The sequence below is a fragment of the Paramisgurnus dabryanus genome, chromosome 5 (genome assembly GCF_030506205.2).
Source record: "Paramisgurnus dabryanus chromosome 5, PD_genome_1.1, whole genome shotgun sequence".
NCBI lineage: Eukaryota > Metazoa > Chordata > Actinopteri > Cypriniformes > Cobitidae > Paramisgurnus > Paramisgurnus dabryanus.
In genome coordinates, this window is record NC_133341.1 from 9119820 (window position 1) to 9137163 (window position 17344).

At 35.1% G+C, this 17344-nt stretch overlaps 1 protein-coding gene across 3 annotated transcripts in view; it reads right to left on the reverse strand.

Annotated features, from left to right (window-relative positions):
- adamts3 (ADAM metallopeptidase with thrombospondin type 1 motif, 3) overlaps nt 1-17344 on the reverse strand; it is a 169963-nt gene that overhangs the window by 54193 nt on the left and 98426 nt on the right. Inside the window, exons 16-18 of one of the 3 annotated variants that reach the window (XM_065267189.2) lie at nt 10847-10930; nt 10290-10370; nt 6465-6628 (exon numbers count right to left, since the gene is read on the reverse strand). In XM_065267189.2, the coding sequence (XP_065123261.2) occupies nt 6465-6628; nt 10290-10370; nt 10847-10930 (329 nt within the window). The remainder of the gene's footprint in view (nt 1-6464; nt 6629-10289; nt 10371-10846; nt 10931-17344) is intronic. The other 2 variants (XM_065267191.2, XM_065267190.2) reach the window with 2 other exon arrangements.

Here is a 17344-nt window from a genome sequence, read left to right on the forward strand (position 1 = left end):
CAACGTGCCGCATTGTTGTTTACAATGCGTGGAATGGTCCGCTGTGATTTGTTGAGCGGATTTATTGCATTCTGCAGAAAAGGAGGAGTGGCGTTTTTTGGGAAAAAAGGGAGAAAAGATGACAGAATAACATCGCGGATATTGGATTTTGCGTAAAATTAAAAACTTGACCTGATACAATATTGATTTTGGTGGTAACTAATAAATAAAAAAATGACGTTTATCGCGTTTTGGAACCAAACTCTTCAAATGTTTTCCGCATTACTGTATAGCACAAAACAACTCAGTTTTGAAACATCATACAAACATAAATAACATTTGGTGACAGAACTATTATAGATTCGGGATTTTATGTAGCCTACATAAGGATCTAAGTTGGCCTACTTGCTGATGAATGCTTTATTTGTGGTAATCACTCCGTAAGGTTAACTATTGCTTAATCTGATATTGTCTTGCCGCGAGATTGCTCATGTGCAGCCATACATAAACTTCAAGGGACGAAGGTTATTGGCTCCGTGAGGCCCGATTAAAGCCCTGGCTCGCACCGCTCGTTAATGCAAAAGCGGCTATGGACTATACTTTTTAAGGGTGGCACGGTTTCGATTTTAAATCAAAATGGATTGAAATTAAGTCACAACCTCAAACTTCGAAATAAAACATTTAAACATGACTTATTGGGGTATAGTCTTGTCTGACGGTAATAAAAATGCATTTTAAGGTGCGAAGTACTGACAGATATTTATCTAACAGGAAGTTTTGTTTTATCAGGTATGTGCATGTACCATATTTTTCTACTTGCAGCATAACTTACATGGCAGGGCATCTCCGAGTTCAAGGTCAGATATTATATTTCATAAAAGTTAAAAATGGCATAGCAACCTGTTCTTTAAAAAAAGTAAAAACCGAGAATCAAATCGAACCGTGACCTTAGAATCGAAAATGTAATCGAATCCAGGATTTGGAGAATTTTTTTACTGGAAAATGTCCAACCCTGTGAAGCAAATATAAGTGTGTTTATCCATGACCCAAAGCTTAACAGAATGTAGGTCATGCAACACAAAATCATCCTAAACAAGCATTCAGAATGCTGAAGTAATAAAAAATGTATGCCTTGACTAAGCCAAAATGTTCAACTTCAGACAGCTAAAATGAGCTGAAGTGAGCAGTTCATGCAAGACATCTAAATCATGAGAATGACCTGAGGCATTCTTTATAAAAACGAGTGGACGTGAATGCTTTTCCAAATTTCTAAGGGTTTGCCAATAAACAGCTAATCTTTGTTTTATGAAGACTGTTTACTTTAATGCTTTTGTGTTGATCTTATATAGTTAGGCATAATCGTATTCAAGTAGGGCTGTCGGTCAACTGAGGAATCTTAATAAAAATAAGATGATATGTAAAATTACTGCCTTTAAAATACAACACTTGCTACATTAAGGAAATTATACATATGGGGATTATCCGAATACATCAAAAAGACCAAATACATGCTCTAACTGGCACATTTGTGGTATACTTATCATTAGCATTACTTACACAGCTCTCTGGGCTACACCTTATTACTTCTGGAATACTCCTGAATTATTCCCTAACTACTCCTCATTACTTCTTAAATACTCTTTATTTCTTCTGGAACTTTATAATAACTAATAAAAACATTTGATCTCAAATTCGTTCAATTGATTTACGTGGATTAAGACATCAGCCAGGTAGGCTACTGCACCTTATTTTTTATATGCACTTTTCTACTTCTACAAATATAGACTTTATCAATTTGACGTTACAAAAACACCTAGCGTGAATGCAAATGTTGTTTTCTAATCTTCTTTATCCATCACAGCAGCGGAGATGAAGGTCAGCTCAAATGTTCAATTAAATTAATTATAATTAATTCATGACTACAGATCATTCCGAAGGGCTCACAAACTCTCACAGCATCTGTAGTCTCTATAAAAACACACAGCAGCAACACATGAATATTTATCACTTGGGCGTTTGGAAGCACCATATATACAGAGAGCACAATGGATGCTATTTAGGCACTTAAACGCTTTTTGATAAACATCTTTCACACTTTCACAGACTCTGTTTTTCAACAAACATTACTGATATCACTTGCATTGTGTTTCAGTGTATTAAAAATAAATCCTGTCTCAGTAACCTTTAACATTTCCATTGGGTTCTGATCTCCAGATAAAACATTAGTTCAGACAGATATGATGAAGAGCTTGATCTTGTAGTGACTCGCATATTCAAAGACAGCCAATCTTGTGGATGAACTTGATTTATATTTCTTTAGCCCACAATGAAACACACACCACAGGTTTTTCAATAGTAGCTTGACATTCAATTAGGTTGTGGTGAATTGAGAAACATATTACTCAATAGAGTATATTTTTCTCTAGTTAAATGTTTCTGAGGTGCCTTCCCTGACCTTTCATGTAATATTTCTAAAGGCTGTGCTACTAAGTCTTTGCAGAAACAATTATGAACATCCCTCATGTGGCTAATGATGCTCAAGTAAATGTGAAGTGTGTTATTTGAGGAAAAAGAGCATTGGTTTCATAAACACTTAAACTGAAAAAATGTCATAGACTGTGAATACACACCTGACAGTGCAACATGATCTCATGAGAATACCCGTGTGTTTTAGAGTTTTAGAGAATCACACATTAATCAAGACTAACTTAAAAATAAATAAAATTTCTGTAATCATTTAAACATTTTGAAATATTTAGTTTGTTTCCCATGACACAAAAAGGGCGTTTTCTCCTATAATTACACCAAAACACATAAATTCACAAAAGATGTTAATTTTATTAATTCGCCATAATCCACATCTTAAAGGAGTGGTGAATCAAATACTCAATTTTAACTTGATAATTTGTTATATAAGAGGTCATCATAGTTAAATTAACATCCTGCAAGTTTCAGAACTGAAAACGTCAGTGCTACTGAAATATAACAGTTTTTGGCACCAAGCCAGTATTACGACCGAGTGAGGAATTCGGAGAAATATGACGTCAAAGTAGAATTGAAGAAACTCCCCAAAGCCAAATACAACGACCACTTTTGTAGCCCTGCCCACAGCTTCTCGTGACACACGTGTGTCTCAACAATCAGTAAACATGTCTTTAAAGATTGCCAAATATAACCAAAATTACTTTTAAATTTATTTTTTCTGAGAGACTTATTTTGACGTGGTGATCTGTTATTATAGCGTAACCATGGAAACGCAGTTTTCGGTTGTGGAAGAACCGTCTATGGGAAGAGCACAGACGCTGGATAACGGAGGCTCAGAACATTACATTAGGAATGCGTGGTTAAAGTTTGTTTTTGAAGAAGTAACAGCTTGCGTGGGGAGTGTTTGTGTATTTTGTGTACCACAGATTCATTTGTAGAGAAGTCAATGCTGGGTTTGCAGAGAGACTGTGATTAAAAGCACCACTAATACTGGATCTGACAAAAAAGACACAGCAGTATAAAGTTACACAGTAAGTATAACATTTTACTTTATTTAAGTTACTGCGTTTCATTATTGCTTTGTTAGAAGACATCGCTTGATATCTGTTGTAACATCCGTGTCTAAACATGTATGTTTGACTGTTTTTATTTACTAAAAACATTAAACAATTAACCAAGGTACAACACTTAACAATACGACTGTAATATAACAATTGAAAGTAAGTTATAAAGAAGGACTTATCAGCCGCAATTTTTTTTTTGCTTTTTTTACACATTAATGTTTTTAAAACATTTCCCCACATGTAATGATGGGGAATGAAGCTGTCCAATCATAGCAGTGGGCGGTTACGTTCAGGTCTTCAATGCGGCCCGCCCCTTCAAATGAAGCTTTTCTCCAGAGAGCCACTAATCCATGTTACAAAATAGCGTATTACTTATTGCTTTTGATGTTTTTGAATGTAAAAACCATGCAAACATCATAAGTAGACATCAGACAACAGTATTAAACAATAAAATCGACAAATTCACTGCCCCTTTAAAATTCATACGATTGCGAAAAACAGATCCAAATTCAGCCCTTAATCCTGTGATCTTCATGTCTGGATTAATAACGTTTATACTTTTCTGTAGTTCATGTACTGCAGAGGATGGTGGCTGAATAAATAATAAATATAATACTGTGATTACACTTGTCAGTCCGTTATGCATTTTTTTTCTAACAATACATGTTTTTAATACACTGTTTTGGGTAGGTCTAGGGGTAGCACAGCAGGCTGTTAGAGGAATTAAATATATTTTAAATGCTATATTGTTACTATTGTTACAAATACATTATATTTTGAATTTTTTGGTATATAAAGGGTTTGGGTTTAGGGAACGGTTTGGGGTAGGGTGGTAACATTATCGATGTTTAAAGGGAAATTGTACAACAATCTGTATGCATAAAAGATTTGTAAAAGTTTTACGTTTTGTAGCTGTAATAAAAAAAACTTAATAATGTTACGATTAAATGATGAAAATATGTCTACATTGTATGCTTCAGTATCTATTTAAATTTTTTGAAAGTTAAGTATTAATATTATGTATAAACAGTGAGACCAGGTTGGACAGTAATGACCATTAGGGAATAGAGCTGTATTTTACATAGGACCATATATAGTGTATGTGTGGGTGATGTTGGGATATTTGAGTTTTTCACACACAAACGCATATACACAATTTTCAACTTCCCTTATAGTCCTGGTATGGCATATCACTTAAATAGTCAGTGCTAAATATCATGCCTTAAAATTTTATGAAACTATTATGATACCCATTTAAAAGAATATTCCATTTTCTTAAAAGAAAAATCCAGATAATTTACTCACCACCATGTCATCCAAAATGTTGATGTCTTTCTTTGTTCAGTAGAGAAGAAATTATGTTTTTTGAGGAAAACATTGAAGGATTTTTCTCATTTTAATGGACTTTAATAGAGCCCAACATTTAATACTTAACTCAACGCTTAACAGTTTTTTTCAACGGAGATTCAAAGTACTCTAAATGATCCCAAACGAGGAATAAGGGTCTTATCTAGCAAAACGATTGTCATTTTTGACAATAAAAATAACAAATATACGCTTTTAAAGCACAACTTCTCGTTTAAATCCGGTCATGATGCGCCAACGTGACCCCACGCAATACGTCATGATGTCAAGAGGTCACAGAGGACGAACACGAAACTCCGCCCCAGTGTTTACAAGTGTTGAGAAAGAGGACCGTTCCTACATTGTTGTATGTCAACTGATACTAATTAATGTCTTTGTGTCAGTTTATTGTTTACAATGGTCCGCAAATGTGCGTTTTATATGTAACACGTGACCTCCCCATGTCACTACGCATTTACGTTAGGTCGCGCTGGACCGGATTTAGACGAGAAGTTGTGCTTTAAAAGTGTATATTTGTTATTTTTATTGTCAAAAATGACAAACGTTTTGCCTCGTTTGGGATCATTTATAGTCCTTTGAAATTCCAATGAAAAAAACTGTTAAGTGTTGAGTTAAGTGTTAATTGTTGGTGTCTATTAAAGTCCATTAAAATGAGAAAAATCCTGCAATGTTTTCCTCAAAAAACATAATTTCTTCTTGACTGAACAAAGAAAGACATCAACATTTTGGATGACATGGTGGTGAGTAAATTATCCGGATTTTTTCTTTTAAGAAAATTGAATATTCCTTTAAATTATACACTTTTATGTTGGGTCTTTCATCAATAGAATCAAGATCAAATGTTTTGACACCTAAAAAGAAGAGAAAAAGAAAAACATCCTGCCTGTTTGTCACTGTGAGGTTAGTTGTGTAACGTATTTGTAAAAGAGAAGAGATGTATTTATGTTTTGCACAAGCATACTAGAGAAAAAGAAATAACATAATAGTTGCTATTACCAACCCACCAATTTTCATAATATTAGAATCTCAACTAAGGAAATCAGAAAATATGAAGAGCTCAGATGCAAAAGTGCATCTGATATGTTTTTTGTAAATTAGTATTTTTTATTACTTTTTTTCTGCTAACAAGCTGGTATTTCTGAATGACCTGAGGTCGAGATTAAGTGTATCTGAAGCAAATGTATTTAAAAATACATGCAGAGAGCATTCGGGTTAATAACATTATCTCATTTTTGACATAGGTGTCACAGTGGCTCACAGCTGGCATTTGATAAAGAGGTAAAAATGAAATAACAGTCTTTCAGGAGCATGAACAATGAAAGACAGCACAAACATGGACAGAAAGGTCAGATTTATGAATACATGAAATACCAACGTTACTGTAATATTTGAACATTCAAATGATTCATACAGTATAAACTCTGCTTTAAAATGTAAATGCATTTTTTTCCCAGCATGCAAAAACTAAAGGCCACAGGAAGACTTCTGTGTTTTTGTGGTATATGTCACATTTTTGGTCACATCAAGGCCAAAAATCTGATTTGAGAAAGTGAGAAAGCAAATTTTATTTACCAGAACAACAATTGCATCGTGTAGTGGACCATCAGTGTGGAGGGTCTCAACATCGTCCTCAATTATGTAATCCCACTCCACTCCCATATCAATGAAGCGCCGGGGCCTCGACTCCTCTCCTTTGCCGTTGAGAATGTAATGTCCTGTTGCCTGGTTCTTGATAGCTGCAATCAGCAATTAATTACAACACTTAAAGAGATTAGGGAAACGCAGTCCGAAACAGATATGAGTGACCTAAATCGCTTACTAATGCATTGGGAAACTGTGAAAACTGAAATGAAGAGCATTAGGATGTTTGACATCTTAATGTCTAAAAGCTTTATTGCAAGGTTCAGAAACAAGTCTCTAGTGCTAAAAGCTGATAAATTATTACACATCTAGTGTGCGAGGACAACAGAAAACAATGACATAATGACACAAATAAGTAGTGACACAGTCTGGTTCAGGGTATGTGAGCAATTAGGTGATCATTTGCTTGAATGTCAATAGTGATTATACTGTAAGGAGAGCTGCGTACATGTCAGGATAATCACCATTGCTACCAATCATCTAATGTCACTAGTAATGTGAAAATTAGAAATGGTTCCAGAACATTACATTTGGAGTGCACTTTCCTGGGATGTTTTAAAATAAATATGACCATAAGATTTGTAATGGCATTCTTGATGCATTAGTATTCAGGCACATAGCCTTTTATAAAAAACATTGTAATGTATTTTATCATCTGATACATAATCACAACAACAGTTACAATACATTATATTATAAACATTATATATAGTAATAACTTTCAAGGTTTTACGGATTATAATACAAACTCCACATAGTTACCAGAGTTATAGTGAATTATACGTTGCAATGTATTGTAAGTCTAATATCTTGACATAATTGCATATCTTACTACATCTTATAAGTGGTCTTTTATTGCTTAGAATGACAAATGCAACATCTATTTACTGTAGTCCTAATATTTAAAAGTTATAAGAGTTCCTTATAACCAACGGGCGTGTTTGACTTAAAGCAGCACTGCGCTAAATAATCAAATACCACTTTGTATAACAAATTCAGCGGGATGCGGTTTGAGAGCAAATTATTCCATATGCTTTTAATCACTCCTTTCCAATTCGCAGCCTAGGATGACAGGTAACCCTTAAAGGGACACTCCACTTTTTTGGAAAATATGCTCATTGATTTTCACGTTTTTAATCCATTCAGCTGATCTCCGGGTCTGGCGCTTCCACTTTAAGCATAGCTTAGCATAATTCATTGAATTAGACCATTAGCATTGTGCTCAAAAATGACCAAAGAGTTTCAATATTTTTCCTATTTAAGACTCTTCTGTAGTTACATTGTGTACTAAGACCGACAGAAAAATTTTAATTTGAAATTTTCTAGGCCAATATGGCTAGGAACTATACTCTCATTCTGGCGTAACAATCAAGGACTTTACTGTTATAAAATGGCTGCAGCAGGCGCAATGATATTACGCAGTGCCCGAAAATAGTCCCCTTGGTACCTTTCAATTCTTACGGCGGCAAAATCCTTGATTCTAGGGGAATCAAACTCTTGGAGAGCTGGAAAATTAGCATATTTTCCAAAAACGTGGAGTGTCCCTTTAAAGTTGTTTGTTTTAAATGACTTAGCTCTTATCAATCTAAAAACAAACGGTGCTAAATAGCACTATAAGTGGTTCTTGGCTCGTAATCATAGAGGAACCATTTTAAGTGCCATATAGCAATGATGAAGTACCTGTGTAGCACCTGTGTAGAACCATAATGTGCTATGTAGAACCATATGTGGTGCTACAGTGGTGCTATATGACCCCCGCATGGTGTCTTCCTAGATGCTATATTGCACTAAAAAATGGTTCCTCTATAATTACGAGCCAAAAACCACTTTTAGTGCTATTTTGTACTGTTTGTTTTTAGAGCGTATATGCATCATGTGTTTAAAACAAGTTAGTATAGCATTTACAGTCTGTACTAATAGTTGCCAGCAATGCGCACTATTAGGGTGCAGACTCCATTTAGCAGGGTTAAAATGACCCGCTGTCACTTATACATCCAAAACAATTTGACCTTGGCTCAAGTGGCCTTCATTAATAATTTTAAAACAACCAGTGGTGGAATGATACAAACGGTAAAGCGGTCCCTGTGATGATACTGGTGAAATATTGCATGGTTAGAAAAGCCTCTCAGCCAATACGATTGGAGAACCAGAAAGAACTGTTGTATAATACACTATAACTATGGTACCTTTGTGAAGTTCATCATGTGTTCTCAATCCTCACACTCTTGAAAGTTATAACCACAAATAAGTTATAATGTATTCAGGGAACAATACAACATTATAAAGTTTTTAATAAGCCATTATGCCTCCATTACAATGCATTAAGAATGTGCTTAAAATACCCAAATGCATTATAAATACAGGCTTCAAAGAAAGTCTTTTTTTCAAGCAAGCACTATACTGTACTTGCAAAAGATTGTTCTGCAATTAAATCAAATTTAACGTAGAGGCTTGGAAATCTTTTTTTTTCCCTGTCCATTTGCGGTCTCTACTGACAAATGGACTCCATTGGATTAAATTAGTTAAAAATGCTAAATCATAAAACAAATCAAAGGTCGAGCTTCCCGCTGATGGCCACTCACATACTTTAACATATGGCCCTTGACTTAAATTTTTAATTATTATGCAAATAAGCTCATGTTTATCTTTATGCATCTACCATTGCTACCACGGGGTGAAAAACATTTGACTAGATGAAATCTCATATCAATGTTAAAAATTGTACATGATACTGCCTGTGTAAGGTGCTATATAGATTGCTAACCTATAAAAATTTGCAATGTATATAGTAATAATCTAAGTAAATATAAGTGGATTTGAAAAATGACTGGAAAAGGAACTACTAAGAACTCCAAGTGATTGTAATTGAACAGAATTGTCCTGGATGACATCTGGTAAAGTCAAATGGGTCAGGCACAGAACATCTTATCTAGCTAATTAAAATAAGGTCAACTTTAATATACAGGCAGAAGCACTTTCAAGATGAAAACAATATTCTTGGGGGAAAAAAACTACAAATTATTTGTATTACCACACTGTAAAAAATACTTTGCTGCCTTAAATTTTTTTGTTGAATCATCTCAGATTTACAAGTCATTTCAACTTACTATTTTTTATCTTGACTAGAGATGAGTTGTTATAACTACAGGTGAGTTGTTATAACTTAAAAAATTAAGTTGACTTTTCTCAACTATATTTTATAAGTTGTGACAACTCATCTTTGTTGACAAGACTTGTAAATCTGAGTTGATTCAACAAAAAATTTTAAGGCAGCAAAGTATTTTTTACAGTGCATGTGATAATTGCAATCCCATGGAGGTTTACGAAAACCACAACATATAAGAAAATGAGTCAGTAAATGTGTTTGCTATTGCCCTAGGAAAACAAGGCAATCCACTTCTTACAGTATAATATAAAAAAAAACTACAAAAAAAAGATCTTTATCGTGCCTGATTTATTTGTGCCTGATACATCATATTGTTTTTGCTGCCACAGTACTGTACAACTGTGGTGCACATTGTTCATTTCTAAAATTTGCAAGCCTAATGCACTTTCTGGCAAATGCACACGCTGTTAAGCAGATGGAAAAGGGGTTTCCGGAAGCCATGTTTAAAAAACTGTAATAGCACTGTGTCGTAGATATGCATTGAACTAGCATTGATTTATTAAGTACCTGGATAGCAGATTAAATACACAGGCATGCATATGATATCCTTGCTGCTTAGCTTAAGAAGCATGAGGACAGATATCACTTACCAAGAATTTGAGGAGAAGCCTCATGTTCTTGGATCATCACATGTCTAGCCCCGGGGGGAATGAGAAACATCTTTAGGTAACCTTTAGCGATAGCGAAAAAAGAAGGCAAAGGGAGAAATAGCAGAAGCAATTAGTGAGCAAGGTCTACTACGTTTGTTCTTTGCAGAGTTGGGCATCACTAGAAGGCATTTCTGTATCAATGCAAAGCTGAAAAAGCATTTAGACTACTGGAATGGTTTATTCAGCAGGATCGTGACAAGCCTACACGCATCAAAACATGACTGAAGGTTCTTAATTCAGGCTTGTAAGGAGAATGCATATCAATTAAAAGTATCTTTATTTTCACATGTAATTTGGATAAGATCATGAACAGTTTTGTAACGCTATATAAGAAAGAAGCTGAATGTCGGATCCTTGAGTCAGTTTTTCACACACACACGCACGCACGCACGCACACACACACACACACACACACACACACACACACATAGCACTAGAGCACTAATGCTGCCTTCTCTTCTGATGCCCATACCTCTGCAAAGTATGATACAACTCACCAATGACATTCCTAGGTCCCTCCGATTCATTCAGATATACATTCCGTGCTCCTTTTGGTAATACGAATGCTCCTCTTGTTTTCCCTTTAGGATAAGAAGGGTTTGTTATGTCACTTTTGTTCTGCACTCTTTTGTCACTACCATGTAAAAACTCTCCAAACCAAAGCTCGGTTTCTATCAGCAGAACACTCATCTCAAACAGGGTTGTAAAGCTAAAGAAGGGTCAGCGGTCTAATCATTGGAGTGGAGGGCAAAGTCATTCTGCAGGGAAGTTCTATCATCAGTTAACGTGGACAGGAAGACATCTGCAGAGAAAGATGTGGCTGCTGGGTAATCCTAATAGAGTTCAGATGAGGTTAAAGGACCGGCCTAACAGGAGCAAGAACAAAACAGGGCTGAGGAAGGAAATGGAAATAAAAATGGGAAATGATGGAAAAATGAATGTTTAGTGTTTGTAGGGGGGAGAAAGTGGTTACGTTTACTGTATGTGGTAATCTTGTTAGATTGACTTTATTCTATGTAGTTTTATATTTTTAAAATATAACTTAGAAGTTTGGTTAGTACCGATTCAACTTTACAGTATATTTGATATAAAAATGTACATCAGCAGGCACTTTTTTTGTGAAGGTACAGTCTGTACAAAAATATATTTCAACTTGACGGATCCCTCATTTTGTAAAAACAACAGAAATGCACTTTTTGCTCTACTCTATATCAGTTTACAGTACTGTAAATAAACATTTTAAAATGTAACATTACAGTACATGTTAGCAATAAGGAATTTGCTCAGCATTGTATGATCTGCTTATTTCTGAAGTCGTAACAATGGTAAACTTGGCAATTTTCACACGGTACACTCTAAAAATTAATTCAGAGGATCTGTTGCCACTATTTAATTTAATGCATTGATAAAAATTCTAAATAATTGATTTATGGAAAGATTTAAAGTTGCAAACGTTTTTTATTGAGTTGCCCAGACATGACGCTGTTGATAGTTACATCAAGTGAATATTTTGTGTAACTTCAAATTAATGATCTGTGTTAGTTTGTTTAAAACATTATTTAAGTTGTAGTAACTCAATGCATTTAGCTTGATAACTTCAGGTTCCCAGCATGCTTTGCATGGGACTTGATAGTGAGAGTAAATGTAGAAATATGGTGTTATTTTATGCATTTCTAATCAATATGAAAATATGATAAGACTTTTAATGATTATTGTTCTGTACTTTTGGTATTTAAAAGATTTTCTTTTATGTTGTTGATTTTTAAGAGGTTACCATTGTGTTTGCTCAAGTTGAGAACAGACTCACCATGCATTATCTTGCTGTTTTAATCAGATGGCATTTTGATAAAAATTCTAAAACTGGTTGTCTTCTGCAACCTGACAAATGTTGTTAAATAAAAGAGTTTGGATCATTTTAGTAGTTTTGTGTAAATCAATGTCCACGATTGAATCTAACTTAAAATGCAAAAAAACAAGTTAAAACAACTTAATTTTTATGAGTATTCAACAAATTTTTTTAAGTACATCCAACCTATTATAGTTTGTTGGTCAGAATTAATTTCAGAAGTAGTTGTCTTAACTCAAAATAATTGATGCAAACTGTTGCGTTAATTTTTTTTGTTGAGTCCAAGCAATATTTTTTAGAGTCTGCAGAATTTCAGACAGGCATAAGACATAATTATATGTCTGTAATACCACAGCATTTTACTGTACATAAACAGCTTAAATGTTTTTTCAGTGTGCCTATCCCACAGATATCCATGGAAGCTTGTTTATCAAATAATACAAAATAATAACATAACTCTTTATTTACATTTCAGAATTCTGACTTTGTATTTATTTTATTATTTTTTACAACATGGCGGAAAAAAGCTTCCATAGGATATCCACTGTAAGTGCATTATCTTTTTATAAACAAACAAGGAATGTAAAAAAAAAAGGTGATTATCAGCAGCATGCTTCAGGTATTGGTAAGTTATTTACCTGCAATAATCCTTTAAAGCTAACAGTCAGTGCAAAAGACAGAAGAACAACAGGAGAGAAAAATGCAGGATTAGACAACACAAGATACTTGCAGATTATGTTTTCCAACACAGGGATCTCTTTTTGGGATCTCTTGCTTAACTTTTTACCTGTTAAAAAATGTATCAATTAAAACTATTAAGAAAATGAGAAAAATTGTATTTAGTTCATGCACTTAATGTGTTATAATATAATATGTCATTAAACGTAATCAAGCGGTTTCACATTCTTTTAGGTGAAATGTAAACAGCAGCTGCATGCAAATTCTGGTTAGTGATGTGACAAATGATTCATTCAAAACATTGTCACATAACACTCTCTTCGAACACATATGATTGCATGCTAACAAAGCTATAATAATTAAACCTGTCATGACATTCTGCATATATTATTCACATAAGAGGACATCTGGAATGGTCAAACAGAGTCTTAAGGAATCTTGCCAAAAAGAAAATTACCATATATCGCTTTGATTATGCCATATGCCACGTCTTTCAAATGCAAGACAGACAGCGATGCAAACACTCGCATGAATTCATATTCAGAGGCGCAATTGTCCTGCCATCTGTGTGAGGCTTGCGTCTCAGTATGTAAAATCCTGTGGGTGTGTTGTCACCATTGTATAGGCCACTGTATTTCACAATGCTAATAAATAGCTGGTCATATGAAACCATGCGTAAATGTTACTTTTGAGGATGTGTAATAATTCTAAGAAGCTATCGAGCTGTAAAATTAGGAAGCTTCAAAAATAACAGAAAATTTGCAATTTAATATTGTGCTGGATGCCAATGCTATGTGCTAATGCCTGTTCTTGAAAAAAAAAAAAGATAAATACTTATTATATAAGAATGCGATGTACATATTTATTTTAAAATGGACTTGTGTCTTAATGGTCAATAAGCGTTTAGAGCAGGCACATTTCTGAAATACATAGCTGGCTCGTTGTCACTCACAATGCATCTAAATGAGCTCATGTAAATGCAAGGCTTGACAGCTTTTTTAGGACCATTATGAATATGTCACCCCCTTTCCCCTTTGTACATTTCAGCCTCTCTCTAATCACAAGTATAATGCACCATGAAGTTAAACGAATAGGATGAATTGAGGTAAATGGATGTCTTTGAATAAATTATCCATTCTGTTCTATTCTAATGTGTTTTTCATCCAACTACAAGTATCATCAGTTAATTTGAAAAAAAAGTCACGTAAGATTCTTAGGTTATGAATAACGTACAGATTTCCTGGACCCTTACATGCAGAGCATGAAACCGGCAAGACCTAGATTTCCAGGAAATGCATAAATGTAAAGTAGCCCAATAACAAAACTCACAATTGGCTCCCTAAAGAGTCATTTTGACTTGAAATTCAGTTTCAATTCAGCTTTTCTACATCCTCAAAAACTGCTTTGTGACTGGACAGGCCATTATACAAATTTTGCTTCCACACAATGCTTAAAAGTACTAGCGGACTAAAAAAAGCAAAGACAATTTACACTGTAACAATATCCAAAGACAGACTTATCACATCTCATGAAGCAGATATCCCAACCCAATCTCAAGGCAAGTCGTGATATAGTCACTGTGATATCCACTGTCAGAAATAAAGGTACAAAACTGTACCTTTTCTGTCACTTGGGCTGTACCCTAAGTTTCTGTTTGGTACCTTTACAGGAATACAAAACAGAATACAATTTTGGGTAGATTACCGTACCTTTAGGACCTACATTGTAAGAAAAAAAGTCAACATATGTACCCTAGCTGTCAGTGGGGCAGCACCCTTTAAAAAGGTAATTGTATGGACCATTACAACAACAACAACAACAACAACAACATTTATTTATATAGCACATTTAAAACAACACTTGTTGACCAAAGTGCTTTCCAATTCCCTATTTACATAAAACACGAAGGACAAAGCACAACACACATTAAAATTCCTAAAACAATATTCTCAAAGGCAGTTTAAGCACAAACATTACCACTATGGACAATTATAAGCAGCCGAGTAAAGATACGTTTTAAGTAAGGATTTAAAACACTCCAGCGAGTTGCAGGCTCTAATACCAGACGGTAGATTGTTCCAGAGGCGAGGGGCGGCCACAGAGAAAGCACGATCCCCTTTAGTTTTTAGTCTGGATTTTGGGACACTCAATTTAAAACCAGAGGACGACCTCTACAATCTAGTAGGGTCATAGCATATCAACATGTCAGCAATATATTCAGGGGCAAGCCCGTGTAAACCTTTAAAAACCATTAGCAAGACCTTATATTGCACTCTAAATTCCACGGCCAGCCAATGCAACGAAGCAAGCACTGGAGTGATGCTGTCGTATTTCCTTGTACCAGTTAAAAGCCTAGCCTCTGCATTTTGTACTAATTGCAGATGGGACAACAGCTTATTAGGCAGGCCCAAATATAAAGAATTACAATAATCAAGTCTGGAAGATATAAAAGCATGTATAATGGTCTCCAAATCCTTAAAATTCAAAAAACTCTTTAATTTAGCAATACCCCTAAGTTGAAAGAAACTAGCTTTCACCACTGCATTGATTTGTTTCTCAAATTTCAACTCTGAGTCGAAAAGCACCCCAAGATTCCTCACTTGGGTGTGAACAATAGTGGACAAGGGACCAAGGTTGATTGCAGACCTCTCAATTCCCTTTGATGGCCCAAAAATCAACACCTCTGATTTAGACTCATTTAATTGTAAAAAATTTGAGGACATCCATGCTTTGACTTCCTCCAGACAGTCAAATAACACAGTGAGATCAGACCCATCACCACATTTCAATGGAAAATACAATTGGGTGTCGTCTGCATAACAGTGGTAAGCAACATTATATTTTTTACAAATCGAACCCAGGGGAAGCATGTATAAGGAGAAAAGAACAAGTCCAAGACAAGAGCCCTGAGGAACCCCCGAGAGAACCGACTGAGCGGCTGATGTGGAATTCCCTAATTCCACAGCAAAAGTTCTTTCTTGTAAATAAGAGGAGAACCATTGCAAAGCATTCCCCTTGATCCTCCCCCAATGACTTAAGCGGTCCAAAAGAACCCTATGGTCCACTGTGTCAAATGTATTAGGTACAGATATGTAAACATTTAGTACTAATATGTACCTTTGAGATACTAATATGTATTTTTGAGGTACTAATAAGCTCTCTTTTGGTGCTTTTCCATTGCATAGTTCCTCACGGTTTGGTTTAGTTTGGGTCGGGTCAGCTTACTTTTGGGAGCTTTTCTATTGGGTGCAGTACGTAGTACCCAATACTTTTTTTTGTACCACCTCTGTTGGGGTTCCAAGCGACCCGAGCTGATACCAAACGTGACGCGAAAACACAGTAGATGACTGATTGGTCAATCGTCATGCATCATCGCTATAATGTAAAGATTAGCTTTACCTTTGGTGCTAGCTTGCGCTGTCTCGAGGAAAAAAATTGTCATCTGTGCTCTGCTATAAGTTCCCAAACTCCCTTTTAGCGATGAAAAACATCCACAGGTTAATCAGGGACACCATAACAGTTTTTTCCAAACTTGCAGTTTGTGGCAAAACATTCGCGACGAACACGTCAGTATTATATGCTTAAATGCAACTTCAATGATGCTCAGTGGAGTGTGTCAACTACTGACGCCACGGGTGTTTAAACCGAAACTGTCAAGAGAGATAGAGGTTACGTTAGTGATAAACGCAATGTGCAAACATTTATTTGTGGTGGCCAATTTTAATTTTGTGGCGGACTGATAAATAAATAAATGAATGGGAATGTATAAGGATGCTCTCACTTGTATGATGTCACAGCAGTATGCAGTGCAAATATAATGACACGCCTATAATCCCTCCCACTGCAAAGTGATACCTAACTCGATGGAAAAGCTAACCACTTCAAAGTGAGGTGAGCTCACCCGACCCAAACTAAACTAAACCGTGGGGTACTTTGCAATGGAAAAGTGCCATTTGGTCCCAGTATGCACCTCTGAGGTACTAAAATGAAATCCTTAGTTGCAAAGCTGTACTTTTTGAAAGGTTACAGCCCCAGTGACAGAAAAGGTACAGTTTTGTACCTTTATTTCTGACAGTGTAGATACACAAAAAATATTTATAGAAATTCATGCTATGTGACATTAAAAAAAATATATCAAATATATCAAATATTTTGTGACTATACCATGAAATGCCTTGATGTAGGGTTGGATATTCTGGTTTTAAAATAATCTTGTATGTAAGAAATATAAATGTGTATGGGTATTTAAACTGTAAAATTCTTTGTTTGTTGTTTATGTTTTCTTTGATTTGTTTGATTTGTTGTTTTATGTAATGCATGTGTTTAATGCCATCTTTTCATCACTTATCCATTCAATAAATACAAATCTTTGGTCCTGAGTAAAACAAAATGACCACTAAAGAGGATTTAAAGTGTTGAGGTATGTGCCTGTAGAATTTATTTGGACATTTCAATGCAGTCAAATGATGAT